Source organism: Neodiprion virginianus, chromosome 7, assembly GCF_021901495.1.
Source record: "Neodiprion virginianus isolate iyNeoVirg1 chromosome 7, iyNeoVirg1.1, whole genome shotgun sequence".
Classification (NCBI taxonomy): domain Eukaryota; kingdom Metazoa; phylum Arthropoda; class Insecta; order Hymenoptera; family Diprionidae; genus Neodiprion; species Neodiprion virginianus.
In genome coordinates this window covers 198,509-221,566 of record NC_060883.1, presented here as the reverse complement: position 1 = coordinate 221,566, position 23,058 = coordinate 198,509, and the positions used below count along the sequence as shown (strand labels likewise).

The following is a 23,058-nucleotide window of genomic DNA, read 5'->3' as shown; positions in this document are numbered from 1 at the left end:
CGAAACAACTGTAAAGATTCGAGTAGAAATCGAAAAACTTGGCACTGGTTTGCGCAGACGAGTTTAGTCGTATTTTAATGTATTTATTGGCTGCCCGAGCACTATATAAGCGGCAGCGACAACGTGAGGTTCAAACAAGAACGAATAGGGCCTGACTAGAGCGACGCGACGGTGCGACTAGCCGGGCAGCTAGGCGCTAGCGAGCGACGACACGACGAGGGTTAAAGCCTCGAGTACTTTGGCGGTCGGTCAGGGATGAAGAGGGAGCGGGAGCGGGAGCGGGGGGTGTGGGAGGAGGGAGGAGGGAACTGGGAAGGGCTCGTCTCTGATCAGAGAGGGTGACACCCCCTTTCGTCCACCAGCGATATCCATGGATGGATGGATGGATGGATGGATGGATGGATGGATGGATGGATGGACAACGGAAACGGAGGAGCGAAAGAGAGGAGAGGAGAGGAGAGAATGTGTTATAAGAGAGAGGTGCTGATGGTGGTGGAAGTCAGTCACCCGTGAAACTAATGGTCGATCAAACAAACCCACACCCTCCCAACCTGCTGCACCGACCACTCTCAGAGTTCGGACGACCGACGCGGCCAAGAGAGAAGGGGAAAAAATATTCAACGAGGGCTTACATTCAATTAGAATTTGATCGAATACGGTCAAGAAACTCTGTGCAGGGGTTTTCGGGGTGGCTGATTGAGTTCGCCGTACTGAACTTTCAAAATCTGATTTCAGATTCGTAATCGGCGACCCCAAACACTTGTAATTTATGTATGATACATGTATACGTATAAATGGGGTAACTTTCTCGGAAATGAATTTTTCCTTTAATTTACACGATTTTTTTTTAATCAATTTGTTTCCAACAATAATCACTTACATGATATCGCACTAATTACTCTCGAGTATTGAAAACCGCTTAGTATACTATCAGAACTAGCGAAAAAAAACAGCAAAGAAATATGTTGAAAAGTATCCTAAATATACGAAACAAAAATTGATATAAAACAGGTGGTAAGAATACTTGACAATATGACTCAAAGGGTTAAAGTGCTAATTCGAGAGGAAGAATTATTGCCATTACACGATGCAATTTCGTCAGTCCGTTGCAACTTTCTAACGCTGTGATATATCGAGAAGAGCAACAGGTTTGTAAAGAATATGTATACGAACGGTGCTGTATTCGTGTAGAAGAATCGAACGATGTTAAATTTCGTTATTAAATTATACCGACTCGTGCATGCAAGCATTTTTTTTTTTTTACTACGGCAAGCAATTACGAGAAGATCGTTAGCTTCGACGTTGAAAAAATATCACGAATTGGTCCAGAAGAAGGCAGAAGTCGGTAACGTTAGCGTAACGGAGCATCGTGGAAAAAATCGTTGTTGTACAATTTTATAACGACTTTAATGGAGTTGACTTTTGAAAATATAAACATATTTTCTTTGTTGTTATTTACTAGCTGAATTTCAGAAAATCCAAAGGGTCCAAGTAGCGATTTTTTCTGAACACGCATCGATAAAGTAACGTTGCCAACTTCAACCTCATCATGATCCCAGTAGGCCGAAATGATGAAGGATTAAGTGACTGCAACGTTGTGAATTTTCTTTCGAAGAAGAGGAGGAAGAAGGAAAATGAACTCTGGGCAACGGCTGCAGTGATGGACGAGCCTCGCGGCTGTGTTTCCCTACGTAAATTAGGTCTGCCAGTTATCGACACGAAACTACAGTTTAACTACGAAATCTGATATCCTATTCTCGATACTAGGAACAGTATACAAAAGTGATTTCTTACTTCTATTTAATACGTGTCGGAGTGAGACTCGAGAATAAATACAAACGGGGATACGGAAAATGGAAAAGCTGTGTATCAAAGAAAAGAAGAAGAAAAGGTTTCATAGGCGAAAAGAATGATCACGGAATGTTAAATACATTTCACAAAGAAATTGTTGGTTCAATTTCATCAGAAACGTTGTTTAGTTCATTGCAATAAAATGGTAGCTTTTCAGTTATAGATATTTCTTCTTTTTTTTTTTTTTTTTTTTTTTTTTTTTTTTTTTTTTTTTTTTTTGCGATGCAGGGAAATGGAAGTCATTTTTGGATTCAACAAACTCGAAAACATAATATTTACCAGAAAACATTCAACGCGGCTGAAAACAAAATATTTATTTGCAGCCCTGTGTAATTGGGACAGGGTCAATAAATGGTAAAGTTACCTACCGCAAAAGTCCCCTGCGACCCGACGAGTCAAGCATTATACATTATAGACTGGCTAATGAAAATCTAGACCATACAGATGGTTGTAAAATTGAGTTAATAACGTCGCTTATACGCCTGCGTGCCTCCGACGCTGTAATGCCAACGCTGTTGTACGACGGAGCCTTCCGTCATACGGTCTATGCGGTACACAACGTACGTAGGTTATATTATTAAGTACGACACTGCCGGTATAATTGCGTCAAGGTTTGATAATCGAAGAAGATGATCGTTCGTACGGTGACGTGAAATTAAAATCGATTCTACGCCGCTGGCCGTTATACGGAGATTTCCGCCTGTAAGATCGCATTCACACGTATAAAAAACAGAGAGAAACTGTTGTCGTTATTATTATTGCACCATCGGTGTGCCACCGGCGGTGGTCCGATATAACCGACCAGGAATCAAAATAACACAGCGGTTTTCTAGGCTGCAAAGTCCTGATCGAATCAAACGAAACGAAATCAAACAGCAACAAATTAACGAACGGAGATGATTGAGCGAACGAATCGGATGAACTGGATGAACGCGCTAGGCTGTCGTGCACCTAGCCGGAGCGAATAAGAACCAATAAAACGAAATCAATCGTCTCGACACCCACGTAATCTTCGCTGCTGCTGCTGCTTTTTGCTACTGCGTTAAGTACAATTCCGCATCGTGTGCAATTGTGTATTGTCCGCATAATTATACGAGTTCGGTATCAAAATTAGCAGCAGCAGCAGCAGCAGCAGCATCGAGAAGCGAGAATTAGCCAACCTCGCGATCGTCACCGTTGCACCAGCTGCTACTTTCCTCTCCTCTCCTCTCGACTGATTGGTGTACGAATATAGATACCTCGTACCTGGATCTCTACCTCCGCCTTGGTCGCTAATTCATCTGCCTACATCTCAGCCTCGAAAATCCTCTTTACAGTTACATAAAGCAGGGTCAGAAGCATGCGTCTGCCCGCATATTCGCCCACCTAACACAAATATCATACCCATACGATATATATATATATATATATATATAAAAAGTAAATCGGAAGACAAGTTATATGTAAGTTAATTTTGAATTACTATTAAAGAAGACAAGTTGGATATAAGTTGATTGTTAATTTCTACTCGCAAATCAAGTAAATGGAGCCACAGTACGAACTGATGTATTAAAAAAAATTCGTCCGCACTCTGTATATAGTAGTAATGAAATTGTAGTAACATGCAAAATAGAAATATAGGCGTGTGAAATTAAGAACAGACGGAAACATGTAACAATTACCAGCGTACCGTGCTACTTCAATAAATTTCAATTTCAATTCGCGTCTTGAAATACCAACGGAAAATTTTTCATTCGAACATTTATACGACACCTTTCAATGAGGGTGATATTAGTAACGTTACCGTAACGAGGGCATGTTTAAGAAAAATCGCTACTTCGCATTTTCAGTAATGTCCAATATTTAGCAAACTACATATTATTTATACAAAAGATATTTAAACTTTGAAATGCCAACGCCCTAGTAAGTCATTTTGAAATTGCCCAATAATGATGATTTTTTTTTAGCCTGAGGTTTCGTTATATTAACGTTACTAACTTCAGCCCGATACCTTTGAATGGTGCTAAGAACATGGAGGAAACAAATAATAAAAAAAAAAACAAAAAAAAATTCACGTAATTTTGACACTGCAACACAAGATATATAATATACATATACATGTATTCAGGTCACCGTCGTCGGTCTTTAACGCGCGCTTGTTACATCATCGTATTGTAATTGCACTTGCAATTATGTAGATATGTAGACACATGCATACACCCATATACAGGTACTACGACATACGATACACATCACATGTTGTAAACCAAATATATAATATTAACCGACAAACAAGCGTGTATTCTTTTAGTTTATATATACATATAACTATAGAGGCGGTGATTTACGATCGTCCACCTGCACGCACTCATTCTATATTCGTCGTTACGATTCTACACACCTATGCACGCGTGGGCTGTGCAGCATGCATACTACCAATACCACTACATGTGTAGGTATTAATTTTCTTACGCGGCCTAGATCTTCGGCATGCATTATCGATGTACAGATCGTCATTATTACACCGATTAAGACGCCTGTCTGCCTTATAGTATAAATATACCTATGCATATATATATATATATATATACCGTCCCCGGTTCTACGGTCATCGAACCGTGCGACTTGCCGACGATTAAATACAATGTGTGTGTGTGTGTTGTATATACGCGCGTGTACGTAAAATATTATATCACGTTATTATGAATTTGCACCGACGATTGTTTTACACGCGCGTCGCGTAATACTATCGTGAATCGTACCGTTATTGCGGGTACGGATTAGAATTGAGATGAAAATCTAAAATGAAGAGGTCATTATTTTTGAATTATTTGAATCAACGATTTGGGAGGTGAGCCGGCCAAATTCAAAAATGACCTTTTCAAGGACCACCCTAATGCTCGCACACACCTCACGGAACAATTTAATTTCCTACTCAATAATAATTCGGCCAACCAGAGAGGGGGGAAAAAAAGTACGACGCACTGCAGTGCCCAAATGAATGTAAAAGGAAACGACGTTTCCCCCACGAATTTAACTCGTTGTCTATTCACCTCCTCGATACAATTGTATACGTATGATACGGTTTATAGGTATAACGCGTTGCATTATATTACACGTCTTATACACCTGTTGTCCCCTCCCTTTTCATCTCTTAAATGCCATATTTATCGATGACTTGGAATTTACTTTTTGTCTTCCCTTGTTACATATATGTATATATAGGTACCTAACACACTTTGTATAAATAGGAATTTTTGTCGCTACGATAAAAGAGTTAGATAATACATAATACATAAGTATTATTATCAGTATCATTTGTATCTAATTGTAAATGTATATATGTATTCAAAGAACATTTCCGACTTCTTCGTTTTTTTCTACCATCGATTCGCACACAATATTTGAAATAATTAATCATTCGTAATGTTGATTTTTTCTTTCTTTCTCTCCCACTTTTCTCGTAACTGCTTACGTTATTGGCTTTGCGGTAAATTTTATATAACAACGACTGAATGTTGCAAATACCTCGATATATATATATATATATATATATATATATATATATAGAGTTTGAAATCGAATGTAAGTGGAATAAGGAAAGAATTGGCAGAGAATTAGAACGAAAAGAAAGGTAGAAAAAAACGAAAACTAGTTTCGCGAAATTACCGACGGGGAGCCTAAATACTACGCCGATATATTGTACGTGACGATTAAAAACCTGCTGGGTTGCTGCTCAAGCTAATACCAGCGCCAGCCCAGCTGTACCAACTCTCGATGAACAGCTGTATTACATATGTGCTCCGCTGCATATGCTTACACGCACGCACACACACACACACACACACACACACACACACACACACACATACATATGTACACATATGCATACAAATTAATGTACGTATATCGTGTCTGTCGAACTTGCAGTGTATACCACATGTATATAATTTACCGCCTACAACGAACGAACCACAAAATGTGCGATATTTCGGTTATTCAACTTATTGAACGCTCTGCAAAAAAGGTCTCTCATTATTTTATGATAAATCTACTCTTTCAAAAGTTATTTATGGTCGAAAAATTATTTCAAAGGACCTTACATAACTTTTTAACGATTAGGGTTATCATAAAGTGATAAGGGTTCTTTTTTGTAGAGCGTTCGATTCCCTCGAAAAATTCGTTCTGGTATTATCGGTACGCTGATGATGCGTTGACGAGTTGTAAAATTCGAAAATTTAAAAGAAAAATTTTTACCACGTTATTTAAATGGGAGATAGAAAATCGCGATGATGCACCTCTAAATATTAATATTAAGAGCTGAAACTTGGACTGGATCTTTTTTTTTCTATTATTATTTCGAAGAATATTCTCGACTTGTATTTTGAAAAAAGAAATGGTCGACTTTTTTGATTCAGTCTAATACGTATCATATCTCGGTGGTAATAATGAGAACACTTTTTTCCCCCCTTCGGAACAGTATAATTCAGAGTTACAGAGAAGAGGGATTATAAAGAAAGAGAAAATTGAAAAAATGGAAGTAGAAGAAGTAGAACAAAATTACCAAATAAAGAGTTTCAAGCAGACGGTTGTTGCTTGACTATATTTACGGTCATATTGCAGCTGATTCGATTATATTTAATGTTTCCTTATAAAGCCATTGCTAGCTGCAATGATGGGGTATCAAGATTCTAACGGTACACACATACACGTATGGACAGCATGCATTACGCGTGTATGTACAAGGCTTGACGCTGCTTCTTTGAAAGATGTTGTTGTAATAATAAATGCACGTTCCAGTTTATCGGCCCGTCTTCACTTTCATCCTACCAAACCGCGCTAGCAATACGAGATGAGTACGTAACGTGTATCGTTATTGGTACGAAATCGCTAGTTGCATACAGAAAAAAAAAAGAAGGGAAAACGAAAATTTGTAAATTTCATCTAAATGTTATTATATAATAATGGAGTGTGAAAGAATTGTATATAATTATAACTTGGACAGCGTGTAACATGTGATAAGGTGTATAAACATTACGTAAATTTCATCAAATTACACCACGTGGTGTTATGCTACGTACATATGTGCGTGTGTGTGTGTGTGTGTGTGTGTGTGTGTGTGTGTGTGTATTTATATGTATTTATACACCTTGTATATACATTGTATAATGAATTACATACGGTGCGTTTAATGTTACACGCAAACATTAGATGTACCTATGCGCGATGTTTGGATCGCAGGTTAAGAATTTTTCGCAGAAATTATACTGCGATACGTGCGTGAAAGACTTTTAACGCGACTAGTATGAGGTGAAGTATATTATACAAATACATACGTATGTATCTATGTATGTATGTACGTACTTTCAGCAGCATCACGTGTTTGAAATAGAAAAGAAGAACTTCTGTATGCATACAGTACGTAAATAAAATTATGTGTATACAGCGTGTGGGTGCATAACTGTATTATGTATACAGGTATGTATGTAGGCAGTGGGTAGGTAGGTATACAGAGTCGGGCGGTTGTTAATACCTAAATCCATCCATATAAGTGATTTATTACGTATCCTCGCACCAGCCTGTGTTTTGCGTCCGGCAGCCAGGCATGTGTAGACGATCACCGGACAGACGGAAAGTAGAAAAAAACGTAACTACCTAGCCTGTACTGAGAAAAAGGGAAACGAGTTTAAAAGAAAAACAGAAACGTGAAAACAACTATATTTATCTATTCTGTACGCGGTATTTTGGCACGGAACAAAAATTCGAGAAGGACAAAAGTTCCGAGAGAGCTAAATTCCGAATTTTTTGATGGCGAAAATTAGGGTAAAGAAATCAAACTGAAGAAACGTCAAAATTTCGAATGGTCCGAAACCCGACACTCGAAATTCCGAGAGGGCGAAACTCGGACAAGTCAGAGTTCCGAAAGTACGAAAAGTAGAAAATTTAAAAATCTGAAACATGGAAATTCCGAATGATCCAAGATTTTCAGTTCTGGGAATTTCGGGCGTGGTAAAAATTTGCCACTTTGAACAATCTTCGTTTTGGATTTTTGGTATTTTTACGTTCGGAATGCTGGCCATTCCGATTTTCGGTTTTTCTCATCTTTTACATCCACTCGATGAGTAAACTAAACTATCTTAATAATGTAATTTGATTATCGGAATTTTACCTCTATCGGAAATTTATTTTTCGTAACTTTGATCGCAATCAGTCGTAACTTGAATTTTTGGAACTTTAGCCGTCGGGTTTCCGACCATTTGAAACTTTCTGTCGCCACCAAACAATTCTAAATTAGGCGCTTTCGCAACTTTTCAAATTTGCAACTTCAACTGCACACAGTTATTGCGTACAGCTTAGTTACAAATCACGTCACGATATCAATTTTTCTGCTTATTTATTTATTAGTTTATTTTGTGTACGTTTAGATATGGCAAATTATAGAGAAGGAGAAAGAGGTTTGTATTCGCGGCTGTTCAGGTTCCAATAAGTAATATTTTAAACACGTATTGTCACACCATATCGCTTCTACTTGCTCTCCTCTCTCTCTCTCTCTCTCTCTCTCTCTTCGCGTGTGACATAAATAACAATACATACCTGTACGCTATAAGGTATTATCATATAAAAACACCACGTACGTACTTTTGCTGGCCATTCAGCGGCGGCAGTAGCAAGCGTTTGTTGTCTTGTTTGTCAATTGCTGCACGATGAGACGGAAACAGAGAGAGATAGCGAGAAAGAAAGAAATAAAGAAGAAGTGGAGGACGCAGCGTATTACCTAAAACACTCCGTCGGACTACTAACGAACAATCTAACGAAACGACGATGGGACTGGAATACAATAACATCCGTTTCATTTCGCCGTTCGGCCGAATGGTAACGATAACAGTAATAATAATAATAAATAACTAAACTTGAAAATAAAAAAAAAATTTCAAAATCACTATCCTTCCGCTTTTGAATTGATCCGAATAATGTCGCAATAATTATACTTTCTTTCCTGTCGCCTGCGGATTCCGGTTTGCTTTCCTAACGGTTTATCTTTTTATTACCATTGGGTGGTGTAGAGTAGGTATTAATTGATTGAATGACGATCGATCGATTCATCGAAGCGATGAATTATATATCACATACGAGTTACGAGTGGTGTCTTATGGGAATCTCGCTCGTACACGCAAAGATGCATACTACGTACACTGCCGACTACCAACACCTTTTGACGACGCGATAATCCGACTATACACAATAAACCAATTAGACAATGATTATAATGTATCATGTATAGGTATGTATGTATGTAGTAGATAAATCCATTGAAGCATTATATGCGAGGGGGAGCTGGATGATTACGTGTATAGGCTGAACGTAGACGGAAGAGGAAGGAAGGCGACGACAACCGGATCTAATTGGAATTCAGCGATGGAACTCAAATGCCGAGAAGAAGCAGAGAAGGAGGAGGAGAGATCGTTGGCCCTAATAAGAATATTGAACACCACCGTCGAATTGATTCGTTTGCCCGAGGATTTTCAATCTATTCAGCCTCTGCGAGTTAATTTCGTTCGGTACATAACGTAATACGTATACCGTTTCATTCTTCGTTGTATTATCCTCTCATAGGCGTCATCATCCGTTGGCAAAAAGTCGCATGACCGCGCCAGAAAAAGGAAATTAATACTTTCGTTTCGTGTCGCGTCGACCGACCTTCGGTTCGGTTTCTGTGATTCCTCGCAAGGAGAGAAAAAAGAAACCTCGGATAGATATGAAAAATACCCACGTACGAGGATAAACATATAATTATTCCTGGAAAAGTACCCTGATATAATAACAGGCTTATTTGAGCTTCAAGTTATCGTCGCTATGCACGTGAGCAGTGTGGTGAGTCTCTGCGACGACACGTAATTAGGGAAAAAATGTGTGAGCGAGGAACAAGTTTCGAGTATATCGGCAATCGTTAGCCACGCTATTACGGCAAGTCTTCGGAGATTAGTTCGTTTGAACGAGGCTGAAGTTAGTACCGTTGAAGGTATCGAAACATTTGGAGGTTGGGGGGGGGGGGGGGGGGGTAAGTTAAGTTTTAAAAATATGAATAGGTTTTGTCTTGTTATAATTTACTGAATTTAACACATACCTGCAATTGTGAAAAGATAACGATTTTCCGAAACGTTAACCGTTACAACAACGTTACCAACTTCTGCCTCATAAATTCCTCTACGATTAGACTCTCGCGGTTCAATTATCGGCGAGTTTCGGGGCGAAAATAAGGTAAAAGAATAAAAATAAATAGCAACTCACCGTCGTCGACCGACTCGTCGGGGGTCGATGAGCACGTCTGGGCATTCGACTGCTGCTGGCTGGGGGCTATAATCTGGGTCTGACGAGTCTCCCTGAGTCTCGTGAAGAAGTCGACGGCGTAATCGACGATGTCGCCGGGCTGCTCGAGCAGATAGCTGATGGTGAACTCGAGGAGTATGTCCCGGAGATCGTCCGGCACTGTGATTTTTCCCGGATTCCTTTGACAGCTCATGTTTATTAGGGGGATGGTATACCTAATACCCTAATTGTATCAGCGCAGAATTCGTTTACTCGCGATTGCAGACGATAACAGCTAGTACGTTACTGCAACGGTCACATATATGAGTATAAAAAGTGAAACACACACACACACACACACGCGCGCGCGCACGCACGTAAATGTTTTCAGTTACTTTTCTCTCCTCTCAATCTTTCCTATCGTTGTTCTCACGATTAATTGCAAGCCGCGCGGCCGACCTCCTCGACCCCATGCGAAAAGGGCGTACGAGGAGGTTTGTACGGAAAATGGTTAACGACGGAGAGGAAACGAGAACCTCTGCCTGCCTGCCTGCCTGCCCGTCTGCCTGCCGTACGCGCACTAACTTATACAACACCGAGAGAAAACACGCACAGTTTACACACGCCGGGGCTGTTATGCCCGATTATGTACAAGGGTCGGTCGCCCAGCTCTCGTCTTCCTGCTTCTTGCCGCAATCACCGCCCGAAACTGAAGTTCGATAACTCGCGTCTCACGAATTTCCACATTCAAATACGAAAAACGTGATTGGATGGGTAGTCCGTCGGAGCGCGATGTATTTCTTGCTTCTTTCAGTTGTTTCGATTTCTCCTTCTTCGCTACTTTTTATCCGAGTATACGTATTAGTTAGCGCTCTTTATCAGCGGAAGTGAGAGAGACGGGGGGGATGAAAGGGGCTCGCGGTGGACGGACGGCCGTTATCCGCGTAATTCGAACGTCCTCGGCTCCTCGATGATCTTTTTGAATCGCGCGATAGGTCGTCAAGGATTTGAGCTCTCGTTCCTGAGAATTTCGGACGGTTTGAAGCGGGCCCCCCCTAGAACCTCGTTCGCTTCAAATCAGTCTTCTGCTGCTTGTTCGCCCTCCTCCTATTCCTCCGCCTTCTCTTCCTCCTCCCCCGCTCGCTCACTCTCTGTCTCTCTCTTGCTCTGTCAAATATGGCCGATGAATTTCAGCCGCACGGACGGCGTTCGCACAGTTTTGAGTTTTCGCCGCTCGCGGCTGCCGCGACGGCTGGCTCGATTTTCTTGAGTGTCTCTGATTCCTTCGGTCGATTGGCTCGGCTCAACTCCCCTGAGCGACACGCGAGCTTTCGAACAAAGGTTTACCCCTTTACCCGATACACCTGGAGCACCGGGCGGTGTGAGAGGAGCGAAACAGCACACCGTTTATTCCCACATTTGTAATACCCTAGCCGCTCTGTTATCATCACCCTGCGATACCAGTCGACTCTGATTTCCGGTCCCCGCCCCCGTGCGTCCGTGTCGAGCGGAGTCGACTGCCTTTAGCACCGCTACTTTATCGAGCCTGTACATCTACCGTTGAATAAACACGTATAAAGACTGCTAGCCCTGGGTTATTTCTCCTAGTGATATGACGGGTCTGGGGGTAATTCTACTACCCTGCACTTACCGGCTAGTCTTACGGGATCCCAGTGTAAGCTCGAGCCGGCATAGCAGAATACTCCAAATTTCGGCACCCTTTTCCTTCACTCTAAAGTCCGTAAGACTGGCAGCCTTTGTGCCTGATCTACCGCTGCTTGTATGCTTCCCACTGCTTCCCATGCACTCGATAGGGGCTGCCAACTGTTCGAAATTGAGAACGCGGGAAACGTAATTCATTAAAAATCAACCGTTTTGCAGATGTTTATTCCCCTCCTCGTACGGTGCGGAAGACATGAATAGAAATGATTGACACGATCGATATTGGTGAACTGCTTCTGTGCAGAATCGCGATGTAAAGAAACACGTCGAGAAAAATTCCCGTTTACCTAGTTGACTTTCTAAAACCCCTCAAGTTTCGTATTTTCAAGTTTCCGCAACTGTAAGCATCAACAACATGAACGAATGATTGATTTAGCTACAGCGTTTTACTCACAGGTGGAAACACCTGTCACCGGTAGTTTTGGAAATTTTGGAAACCGCCGTCGTTCTTACAAAACTGTTAATTATTGCTATCGGCGGGGGATAAGAAAATACAGAAATAAGGGTTGAAATGAGTTTGACATTCGCTACCGAAGACGGATGGATCGTATCTCACTTGAATTATATAAATAACATTTATAAAAATATAGTCGATGGGTCAGCTCTCTGCTCGCTAGAGTTCAATAGTGAATTCTTTGACATAAATACCAAATACCTCCGACAAAATCAAATTCGGAATGTCGACTCTTGTAGCTCTTCCTCGTCTTCCTCTTCCTCCTCTTCTTTCTCGTTCACACGGAACATCGAAAACAACGGGAAAACGTCAAACACAAAAGACAGTAAAATTAGAAAAAGAAAACTTGACCTAACCAAGGAATTATCACACGCTGACAGTGAACAGGTGAACCGACCAAACAAACATTGAATCCAAACCATTTTCCTGCATCGATAATATTTTAAACACAGAAACTTTTGTACACGGCAGATGAAATACATTCGACGATCCTTGGCTAAGCTTTTGTCGACCGCAAAGGAACGCGGACACTTTACAGATGTGGCAAGAGCGGATAACAACAAAGCTGCCCGTCTGGTGTCGCAAAGATTTTACACAGAATCGTTTCGTCAGCAGGTAGAGAATCTGTATGGCTGCAACAAGTCTGAGAGGGCAATAATATCTGCCACTAGAAACGAGAGATACGTGTTCCCTGAGAGATGCAGTTTCTACTGTTACGATGTCCGGCAGATTGCCAATAAAATGGAGATGGCAAACCAGTTTGATTTCATCCTGCTCGATCCGCCTTGGTGGAACAAATCCATACGTCGTAAAAAGAACAAATGCGCAGGGGCCAGGTAGGCTCTTCTTGACGTCTTTGAAAAGTTTTCCTCTCCAATAACTTTTCTCTGTCTCTAAACAGTTACACAATGATGTACAATGAAGAACTGGCGAAAATACCAATCGCCAAATTGCTCAGTTCCAATGGAATTGTTGCAGTCTGGTGCACAAATGCTCCAAGCCACCTGCGCAGCATTTCGGACGAAATGTTTCCAGCTTGGGGCGTGAGTTATCGGGCAAAGTGGTACTGGGTCAAGGTAAGAAAGATAACATATCCTTATACAAATTTTCGCGGAATAATTTCTACCGACAAATGGTACAGCTAGTTTTCTTCGTTTCACCAGGTCACTAGCTCTGGGGAAACCGTCTGCGACTTCAATCCACCCCCTGGTAAACAGCCCTACGAATTACTACTGCTAGGATCGGTGTCTTCCAATACATCCATCGATATACCCAATGGAAAATTGCTGGTCAGCGTACCTAGCGCCGTTCACTCTCATAAACCACCTTTAACAGGTCTCGAGAATAATCAGCCGTTAAATTTCTCTGTTATTTTTTTACAACTGACTATATTCCCAATTTTCTGACCAGAGCTGATAAAATCGTATCTTCCGAGGGATCCTAACTGTTTGGAAATATTTGCAAGATACTTGCTGCCAGGCTGGACTAGCTGGGGATTGGAAGTTTTGAAATTTCAACACCTCTCGCTATACTCGATTGTTCATGAAACGACAAGCGAAGTGGAAACGAACTCAAATACTTGAATCGACAGGGCCATTAATTGTAAGTCAATAATCCGTGATCTATCCTTCCTTAATTACTATCGGTCCGATTTCTCGTATTGAGTTAATTGTATTCTCAATTTGACTTAATTTTGAATGGCAACTCGAATGTACGTATATACCTGTATATTTGTATGATTTTAATTTCTAACTGCGTAATGTGTATGTAATTAGGTTCGTCGAAATCAAAGATACCGTGATAATGAGAACATCGATTTTGTGCAAACCGAATAAAGGATATTTAGCGAAATAAGAATGATTTGCTTTCTTGATACTGATTTTGGACCGAGAATTAGTAAGGGCAATAATTTAATCGTTTCATTGTTGCATTCCATTGCATAGAGCTATGGCCAAAAGCTGATATACATGTATATCAGCTTTTATTACACATTATAAAATGAAAAACGAGATACTTTCCTATAAATAATTGTCAACCTTATAAAAAGATGCCGTTCACGAGTTGCCGTTTTTTAAGGGTGTACGATAGCCAGATGGATTCATTGTCTGCCACTTCCAAAAGTCTTTGCCTATGACAAAAAGATTTATTCAAAGTTATATCGTTATACAGAATTTTATTAATGAAAAAAACTCCATAAAGCCTTTCCCTGCATCTCTAAATTACTTACACATTTCTTCTACGTTGTATTTTGTGGACCAGCAGAGTTCTTCGCGAGCCAGGGAAGCATTGGCGTACATTGAAACAATGTCTCCCTCCCTACGATCTTGGATAACATAGGGTACTGTGGTGCCGGTTACCCTTTCGAATGTTTTAACTAGTTCAAGAACCGAAACTCCTTTTCCTGTACCCAGATTGTATGTCTGAAATTATTTCAACAAGAATTGATTTAATTTTCACCCAGCAATTTTACTTTTCCTTTAACAAATTTTCCAGTCAACTGGAAATTCGAAACGCACTTACCCTTAATCTCAAGTGCTGTTTTTTGAGTGCAGAGAGTGCAGCTACGTGACCCGAAGCCAAGTCCATTACATGAATGTAATCCCGAATTCCTACAATCGACAAAAAGCATTTAGCAATCTCGAAGGAATAGTTCAACTTACCATAACGAAAAAAATTTCTTACCTGTTCCATCCTCCGTTGGATAATCACCTCCAAATATGGTCAATTCTGGTTTATGACCGATAGCAACTTGCGCTATGTACGGCATCAGGTTAGCGAATGCTTTGGTAGGATCTTCTCCAATTAATCCACTTGGATGAGCTCCTACGGGATTAAAGTACCTCAGAGAAATGATATTCCAACTCTGAAATTATATCAGTCAAAAACTTTAAAATAGTACACGCATTTTTTGTTAAAAATCATTTTAATGTAGAAGAAAAAGTTCCCATGTTCACCTTTTCAGCCCGCGATATATCTTTTAGCATTTCCTCGATGAAATACTTTGTTCGACCGTAGACATTTGTTATATTACCCGTTGGATGGTTTTCAGTTATGGGCAGACTATCAGGCTCACCATAAACGGTGCACGAACTGCTGAATACCAACTGAAAACATCCGGCTGCCTTCATCACCTGCATTGTTCAAATAAATGGAATGTTTTAGTGAAAGGAACAGTTCTTAGAATCATTTATAATTTCCAATTTCTTTACTTCTTTTGAAAACGAAGCTAAATTATCATTAAAAGCTGTGTGTTCAAATTACCTCCAGCAGATTAATCGTCCCAATAACATTGTTTCGATAATAATGTAGCGGAACTTGCATAGATTCGCCAACAGCCTTTATCGCTGCAAAATGAATGACACAGTCTACTTTTTGCTGGAAATAAAAAAAGCAAAAATAAAGAATTAGTAATAACATTAACAATAAGAAATTGACGAATCAATTTCAATACAGACAACTAAACGATAAAAGAAGTGTTGGATTTATCTCACCCACCTTGTTGAATATTTCCTCGAGTTTTTCCTTGTTTATCAGATCGCAATTGTAGAAGGTGACCTTCTTCCCAGTTATTTTTTCCACTCGTTTAAGAGCTGACGATTCTCCACTGTCTTCCGTTACACTGTTGGCAAAATTGTCTATTGCCACAACATCGTATCCACACTCCAGTAGCTCGACAACACAGTGACTCCCAATGTAGCCCGCGCCCCCTGTCACGAATACAGTTTTCCACTGGTCCGACATCGTCACGTTGACCAGCTGTGAACAGACAGACGCAAATATATAAGTACAAGGCGAAGAAAGAGAAATAGGAGAGAAAATTATTATAAGAAAAAAAATTATGAGACAAACTGCAGTATTTACATACATGTTTAAAATTTACACAAAGAGTTTGATGAAAATTTTTGCTTTTCGTTTTCTAAACTTAAATTCATTGCGGGAACATTCGTTACGCAGATATGCACTCAGAGTTTCAGTGTCGTTCCAAGGTTATCGACCTCGGCTCGAGATCAGGTTCAAGAGCACAATTATACACAATTGACGCGGCAATGTTTCCAGAGAGACCTGTCGTTATGATACAACATAAATTTCAATCCATCGAGATGAGACTATTATTTTCATCCGTATGTCTTTCGTTTTCGATTTGCAGATATCGCATACGATACGAGTATACGGTTTCACATATCGTGAAATATTTCCTTGTAAACACAAATGTGTACGCGTGTGTGCACAATATCAGAAATATAACAAGTATTATAGAAACGGATACACACGTGTATTTTATTTCTTCGCATTACGCATCGCCGCTTCGCGTCAACATCTGCAAAACCACTTCATAGATAATTATAAGCAAAGTGCCACGAATGGAACGGAGACATCAATGCCAGCAAGAAAAACACTCGGGAGTATCGCGTATCGGTCTACTCATCTACTGTTGTCTCGCGATTTGACTTTGACAAAGCGATCAAATTTTGCATCAATTACGTCCGGAAAGTTTAATCATGTTGAAATTAGTAACGTTATCGTAGCTCGATTCATGTTGGGGAAAAACCGTTAAAACGAAACACACTCATTTTTCGACGTCCTTAATAATTCCTTAACAATCACAGTAAGATTAGGAAATTTTTCTCCCCCAGTGTTTCTTTGCGATAACATTACCAAACTCAACCTCGTAAATTTTTGGCATCGCATGAATATACCGCGTTTGTTGTCGCTCCGCCGATTCCCACGATCATCAATCTTCTCGCCCTTCAGCTGCAACTTCTGTGTCAAGGATATCGCGCTCATACAAAGGTCACGACGAAAAGAGTCACGAACGCGGCTAATGACTAATCCATCGACGGTTAAGTATCGAATCGGGATGAGAATGCTGTATTATTACTTATTATTATTAGCTTCGTCGAGAAGCGCAGATGTACCGTATTTCGCGATTCCTTCGACTCTCGACGCCCTTGGGTTTCCGCCGTTTAGCGGCTCACGCGACTCGTTCGACACACTAATTCGATCTTCATAGAGTATCTTTGCCCCGCGTACACGCGTAACGGTATTCCTGGTATCATCGAGTGCCTTAAGTAGGTTCAAACTTACGGATTCTCGGATCTGCTTGACACGCTAAATGCAACGTGAAAAGACGGTAATAATTCGGGTCTCGCACGAAACCACACACGGAGCACGTCATTCACATACAGTTTCGTACCTGATTTCAGCTGTATTTTCCGTCGCCTGGCGATCTTTGGAACTCGGTAAAACGCAGTTAAAATCATTACAACAGACATTTCATGTACATACGTTACACTACGTTATTAATATAGTAAAACAGGAGTTCAAAAATACAACAATCGCAGAGAGCGGGTATCGATGTATGTATGCAGATGTGTATGTATTCATGCGTGAGAACAATTGAAAACCGTAAAGATGGCTTTTAACGTATAGCTCACCCTGAAAGTAGGCACCTATAATACGACTCGTTGAAGGATGGAGGAAGAATCACGCCGCATTCGATCAGTCCGGAACCGACCGATTTCTATGGTGTGTCTTTGCGCAGAAATTGTGGCCGGCAACTTCTTACCAGACGTCTGTCGAGCCGGCTACGCGACGATCCGCTGCAGGATCAACCGTTCGCGGTACAAGAGACTCGCAAGTGCGACGAGTCAGGTGGAATTCTTCGAATACCCCCCCTTCGACGTGCGATCGCCGATTGTCTTTTGTTTGTCGGCGGACTTTTGGTTCCGTCGGTCAGTATGCGACCTGCACATAATTTTATATCACAGTTGTAAGTATGCTCAGGCATATTGTACAGGTGATAATTGATACTTGCCCGAATGAAAATTTGAATTTGAACTCATCACAGATAAATGTATAAATATTACAAACGCACATAAATCTACAGTATCATGAATTAATAATATTCCAAACGTTTGAAAAAATTTGATTTTTGTTTTACATAAACGTAAAATGTTGCTAATCGAGTGAAACATAGGTCATACGTATGTATGTACATACAGACATAGGTACACAATATCCTGATGATATAACAGGTAGTTACATAGATCTTTTGCCCATTAACTGTGCACATACGTGGCAAACTCGAGGAAACAAGTTATAGATCTTAAATACGTATATTTCATAACTAATTATACAATAATCTTATGGACGTTCAAAATTCTGCCATCATATGAATATTTTTCTGGGTATTTGTCGTCGAATATCCAGATATAGCAATGTACGATTCCGTATAATATACTGTACATTATACGTATTAGTGTACATATAACGGATTAATTACAGGACGTATTCAGCAACCATTTTTTCTTGTTCTTTTTAACCTTTCATAGTATTTCCGTATACTTTTTTAAAACTTTTTCCCACATGTTTTTCTATTTTTCTCCTACGAAATCTTTGGCAGACGCTTTCACAGTTAAAAAAAAAAAACGATTTTTCTTTCTTTCCTTTTTTTTCCGTATATAAATATAAACGTATAAATCTGATCATAATTCAACCTTATTAAGACGAGTCGATTTAATTTTTCTTTTCTTCCTTCTTTTCGTTGGTCCTAACAATCAATATCTCTTATTAATTAATTATTACACCATTTAGGGTTAGTAGTGTTGAGTTTCTCTGCGGGAATTAAAGTACACGCGAGTATTACTGTACAATTTGAAAGTTAGACTTTTGAAGAATCAAATTTTGAGCTATGGAAAAATAAGAGTTTTTGTATTGTAACGACCTATATGCACTTCCTCAATGTGGGGAAATGCCAATTTTTCCCTCTCTCAATTACCTATCTCCCCATATAAAACGAACGACATATTACACATTATTAATACATTAACCTATAATTATTTACATATATCTTACAAGCAAACTGTTTTCTTATTTTCTTCTTTCGTTCTCCTTTGTCATTAGATATGCAAATTCCTTAAGCCACATGTGTGTATGTACGTACAGACATACAACATACATGCAATTCAATATTGTAAAGTTTAGTTTTAAAAGTGCTTCGACGGTTTAATCAATTTTTTTTTTTTTTTTTTTTTTTTTTTTTTCATACCTTAACACGAAAAAATGGATTTGACTGGGTTTTTTATAAAGATAAAACGAGAGATTGTCAAATGATCTGCGAAGGTAAAAATTTGAGTAGATTGACGAAATATTCGTAGAAATCTATCGATCTGACCAAGACTTGTGATATAGGAAGAAAATTGAAGACTTTGTCTTTTTTTTTACATAGTCGCTTCGATGAAGGAAATTGCTATTCTAACTACATGTATTAAAAATATAAAGTTATAGCTGTACAATACAGTCTTTTAAAAATATACCATTAATCTCCTTCTGTATACTACGTGGGTGTAGCTCTCTCGTTTTGTTTGCTTTCCGAGGTACGCTGAGCAGGTTTCGGAATAAAATATTCAAGCTACTTGATACTTCCTGCTGATATAAAAATTTACTTTGTTTTGTTTTCTTCTGTCTTAAATATATATTTTTTTTTTGTTTTTTTTCGTATTTTTCCTAATTCTGTAAGCTTATTTTCTTTTCAATTCGCAGAGCAAGAGCGTTTATACATATAGATAAATATTAGGTAATATACCCAGCAGTCATTTCGAATATATAATATCTACCTATGTACACTGGTTATCATTTTTGTCGAATAAAAATGCCTTAAACATACGATTCGAACTTTCGAACACCGAGTAACAAGTTTCGCATAATGCTTTATGCAAATTTAACACAAGTTTTAATAAATAAATTATTATTATTGATTTGGATGTTTTTTGTCATAAAAGAGTTTATCCAAGTCCCTCTCGCAAAAAAGGAAGTAAATTGGAATGCGAAAAAAAAAAAAAAAAATAAAATAAAACCTATTCCACGTCATTGAGTATCGTTTGAATAGGAATTGAAAAAAAAATTATTAAAGAAACGTAATTTCTCAAAGTTGAGTTGAATGTTAGGCTACTAATAAAATTGTAAAGATCTAATATTGATACGACGACGAAATTGTTCCACCTTCTTAGACAGACGAGTAAATACAGATTAAAATGCTGTGAGTGACATAATTTCTTTCCTGAATCAATCCTACTACGTGGCTATGTCAAGTCGTTGCAATGGGTCGTTTGCACCGAGAAGTTCCTCGTCAGCTGACAGAAGAATGTCGGATTCAGATTCGTCACGTTTGTCCTTCCGTATTTTTCTGTAACGTATTTTCACACGTTGAAGCAACGAAGGGTCCTTGGCTGTTCTTAGATGTTTCGTTTTTCTCATTAGAAAATTATCCGTCACCCAAAACATCAGCGCCTGGATCGACAATAAAATGACATTGACTGTGCTTTTGTACCAAATATAGAAGAGTGAATTTCTCAACTTACGTTAACGAAAAATGGTATTATTAACATAACAACTGCAGCCTCGACTCGCGCGTTCGTTATCGGTGCCAGAATCAGGTCTTTGACTCGGTCCCAAAAATTTAGTTGAATCAGCAATGTGATGAAAATCTTTACAATGATCATCAGCAGAACATACAAAACGCATTGAGTCAGCCATGCGTTGACAGATGGGGGTTTTCCTGTGATACAAAGGTTCAAAAAGTATTTATTTTACGAAGAAAACATTTTCACTTGTACAGTCTAGTCAAGGAAGTGTCGAAATAAAAAAATTTGCACATACAGATTGAGGTTACGCGAGCAATATGCATTAAATTGGATTCAATTAAACTCAGATCGAGCTTCTGTTCCACTATTCTCAAACCATTGTTTCATAACTGATTATTTCAATAATTTCTTCATCAGACTGTACGCACGATCTATCTCCAAATGATAAGCTAGATAGAGGGTGAGGGTAACTAGTGAGAGGCGACAGATGACCGACAATTCACAATGAAAACTGAGTCAGCGATTGCGAATTACCATATTCCCCAAAGTTGATGGACTCCCATTGCTTGCTTCTTGCCAAATATTGCGATAATCTGATACCGACCCAAATTATTAGTAACCCAACGGAAGAGTCCAGCAAAAAGTTGATGATGTACCTAAAATTGGATGCAATTGAGGTAATTTTAAATTCGGGACTTCTTTATAACGGAGCATTCGAGAGTTATTTTACACCAGTGTGTTGGATAGATAAGAAAGTTTACCACGTGCAGGGATCTCCCTGAAACCTACTAGCCAGGTAGACATTGGCTAGGTGAATGACAAGGGCACCGAGACCCTGCTTGCTCGTGTCGTAGAACCAGATGAGCCAAGGTCTTCTTTCGTATCGAGGTTCGCAGAATCTTTTAACTGAAAAATAAATACGATACGTTCGTCGATCAATTTCCATCTATTGATTTGGTTATTTTTTTCTCTTTTTAATCCAATCGCAAGGCCGAAGATCAGACTGCAGGACTCTGCTTAGAGACAATATATTATGTAAGAGAAGTAAACAAGCGTGACTGATAGAAATCAAGCGTGTTAAGATGATTATCATCAATACAAGCACACTGCAGATAAGAGAAACGAGGAAGAGGATGAGATTCGCAATGGTTCCGTATGTTTGGATGGAAAAAATGGGAAATAATCCATGCTATTACAAACGACGATTGTTGAAGGGTAATACATCCATTGTAAATTAAACTATACAGTTCTTTATTCTTCTATTGCCGTTTTGTATCATGTTTCTTACATTGCAATGTGACAACAACGTACGCCAGGCATACAGCTATCAGTAGTTGTGTTTCTTTTTTTCTCCTCGTCTTTAGTTACACTCGAGTAATTCACTTTGTTATCTCTCTTTTTTTTCCTATAGAATTACTCGTTTGTCGAGTAGATCGATCGCGTCGATTTGCCGCTCATACCGACATATATCTAATGGTCAGAGCTAATACTCGGCAGGGATTAAGATTGAATGACGAACGGATGGAACGAGGCTAACCTAATTAAGCGAAATGTTTCAAGCCGATTTCTGTGTTCTTACGGATAAGGCATGTGAAGGCGAGAGCGGCGAGCAGGATTTGAAGAAACCAGCCGAAGACGTCAGTGAGGGCGTCTTTGCCGCAGTGATCCTCCGGTGGCTCATTGAGGTCGACGATAAACGAGGAGTTTGTCATCTCTTCGTTCTTTCTTTTCACATTCGAATAATTCGACGATTAACTAAGCGACCGATTAGGTACATGCAACGGTCTTTCACCTGAAACTTTCACATTGCGCGCCACGGCGATACTCACGCTTCGGACAAAATACTCGCGATTAAAAGAACCGTAATTGCACAGAGACAAGTCGCGTTGATTCGCCGATTAATTAATTAACTGTCGAGGAGCGGGCTTCTTCCTACCATACTTAATGTCGACGTTCATTTGTCGCCGAGAATTGAGGGACGGTAGTAGGTAATACGTAAACACATACGAGAAAAAAAACCCACTGAGCTGGAACGCTGGCCAGATAGTAATCTTATGATCATACACAGTGATCAGATCGCAACTGTCACTTCACCGTGAAACGAACACCGTGAAGTTGAATCGGAGTCGTCGCAATTTTTCACACCTGCGTGAAGCCGAGCCGTTTAGGAATCGAACTAATTGCAAGTTCGACATTCGAGATGGACGACTAGGACGCGAAGTTGGCCACACTCATTTTGGCCCGGGAATTATTCAAATCTGACGAATAACTGATTTTTAATGTTCGTTGAAAGACAGAGTTCTTACAAATTCTAACAACAATATTGATCGATCTTAGGAAAAACTAATATTAAAGGCAGGATCGATGAAATTAAACACGTAA

General features: G+C 39.5%; 4 protein-coding genes across 6 annotated transcripts in view; 1 reads left to right on the top strand and 3 right to left on the bottom strand.

Annotated features, from left to right (window-relative positions):
• LOC124309145 (cAMP-dependent protein kinase type II regulatory subunit) overlaps positions 1 to 12,201 on the bottom strand; it is a 29,001-nt gene extending 16,800 nt beyond the window's left edge. Inside the window, exons 1-2 of the mRNA XM_046772468.1 lie at positions 11,789 to 12,201; positions 10,120 to 11,691 (exon numbers count right to left, since the gene is read on the bottom strand). Of these exons, the coding sequence (XP_046628424.1) occupies positions 10,120 to 10,351 (232 nt within the window). The 5' untranslated portion in view covers positions 10,352 to 11,691; positions 11,789 to 12,201. The remainder of the gene's footprint in view (positions 1 to 10,119; positions 11,692 to 11,788) is intronic.
• Positions 12,202 to 12,567: 366 nt separating this feature from the next.
• On the top strand, positions 12,568 to 13,925 carry LOC124309149 (N(6)-adenine-specific methyltransferase METTL4). Its single transcript, XM_046772476.1, has 5 exons — positions 12,568 to 12,700; positions 12,785 to 13,149; positions 13,215 to 13,389; positions 13,477 to 13,648; positions 13,724 to 13,925. The coding sequence occupies exons 2-5, from the start codon at positions 12,785 to 12,787 to the stop codon at positions 13,894 to 13,896; spliced, it is 885 nt and encodes a 294-aa protein (XP_046628432.1). The 5' UTR covers positions 12,568 to 12,700; the 3' UTR covers positions 13,897 to 13,925.
• Positions 13,926 to 13,927: 2 nt separating this feature from the next.
• Positions 13,928 to 18,094, bottom strand: LOC124309147 (UDP-glucose 4-epimerase-like). Of its 3 annotated transcripts, none has more exons than XM_046772473.1 (8): positions 17,749 to 18,094; positions 15,809 to 16,069; positions 15,575 to 15,688; positions 15,268 to 15,444; positions 14,996 to 15,176; positions 14,834 to 14,922; positions 14,541 to 14,733; positions 13,928 to 14,441 (listed from the first exon to the last, which is right to left on the bottom strand). In XM_046772473.1, exons 2-8 carry the CDS (start codon positions 16,052 to 16,054, stop codon positions 14,368 to 14,370), a joined length of 1,074 nt encoding a protein of 357 aa, XP_046628429.1. In that variant the 5' UTR covers positions 16,055 to 16,069; positions 17,749 to 18,094; the 3' UTR covers positions 13,928 to 14,367. The 3 variants fall into 3 exon arrangements, with proteins under 3 accessions (XP_046628429.1, XP_046628428.1, XP_046628430.1); XM_046772472.1 differs by lacking the exon at positions 17,749 to 18,094 and adding an exon at positions 17,011 to 17,051; XM_046772474.1 differs by lacking the exon at positions 17,749 to 18,094 and adding an exon at positions 16,179 to 16,201.
• A 133-nt stretch (positions 18,095 to 18,227) lies between these two features.
• LOC124309154 (store-operated calcium entry regulator STIMATE-like) lies at positions 18,228 to 22,754 on the bottom strand. Its single transcript, XM_046772482.1, has 5 exons — positions 22,256 to 22,754; positions 21,438 to 21,582; positions 21,211 to 21,332; positions 20,674 to 20,870; positions 18,228 to 20,602 (listed from the first exon to the last, which is right to left on the bottom strand). Exons 1-5 carry the CDS (start codon positions 22,386 to 22,388, stop codon positions 20,387 to 20,389), a joined length of 813 nt encoding a protein of 270 aa, XP_046628438.1. The 5' UTR covers positions 22,389 to 22,754; the 3' UTR covers positions 18,228 to 20,386.
• Between the last annotated feature and the right edge of the window lie 304 nt (positions 22,755 to 23,058).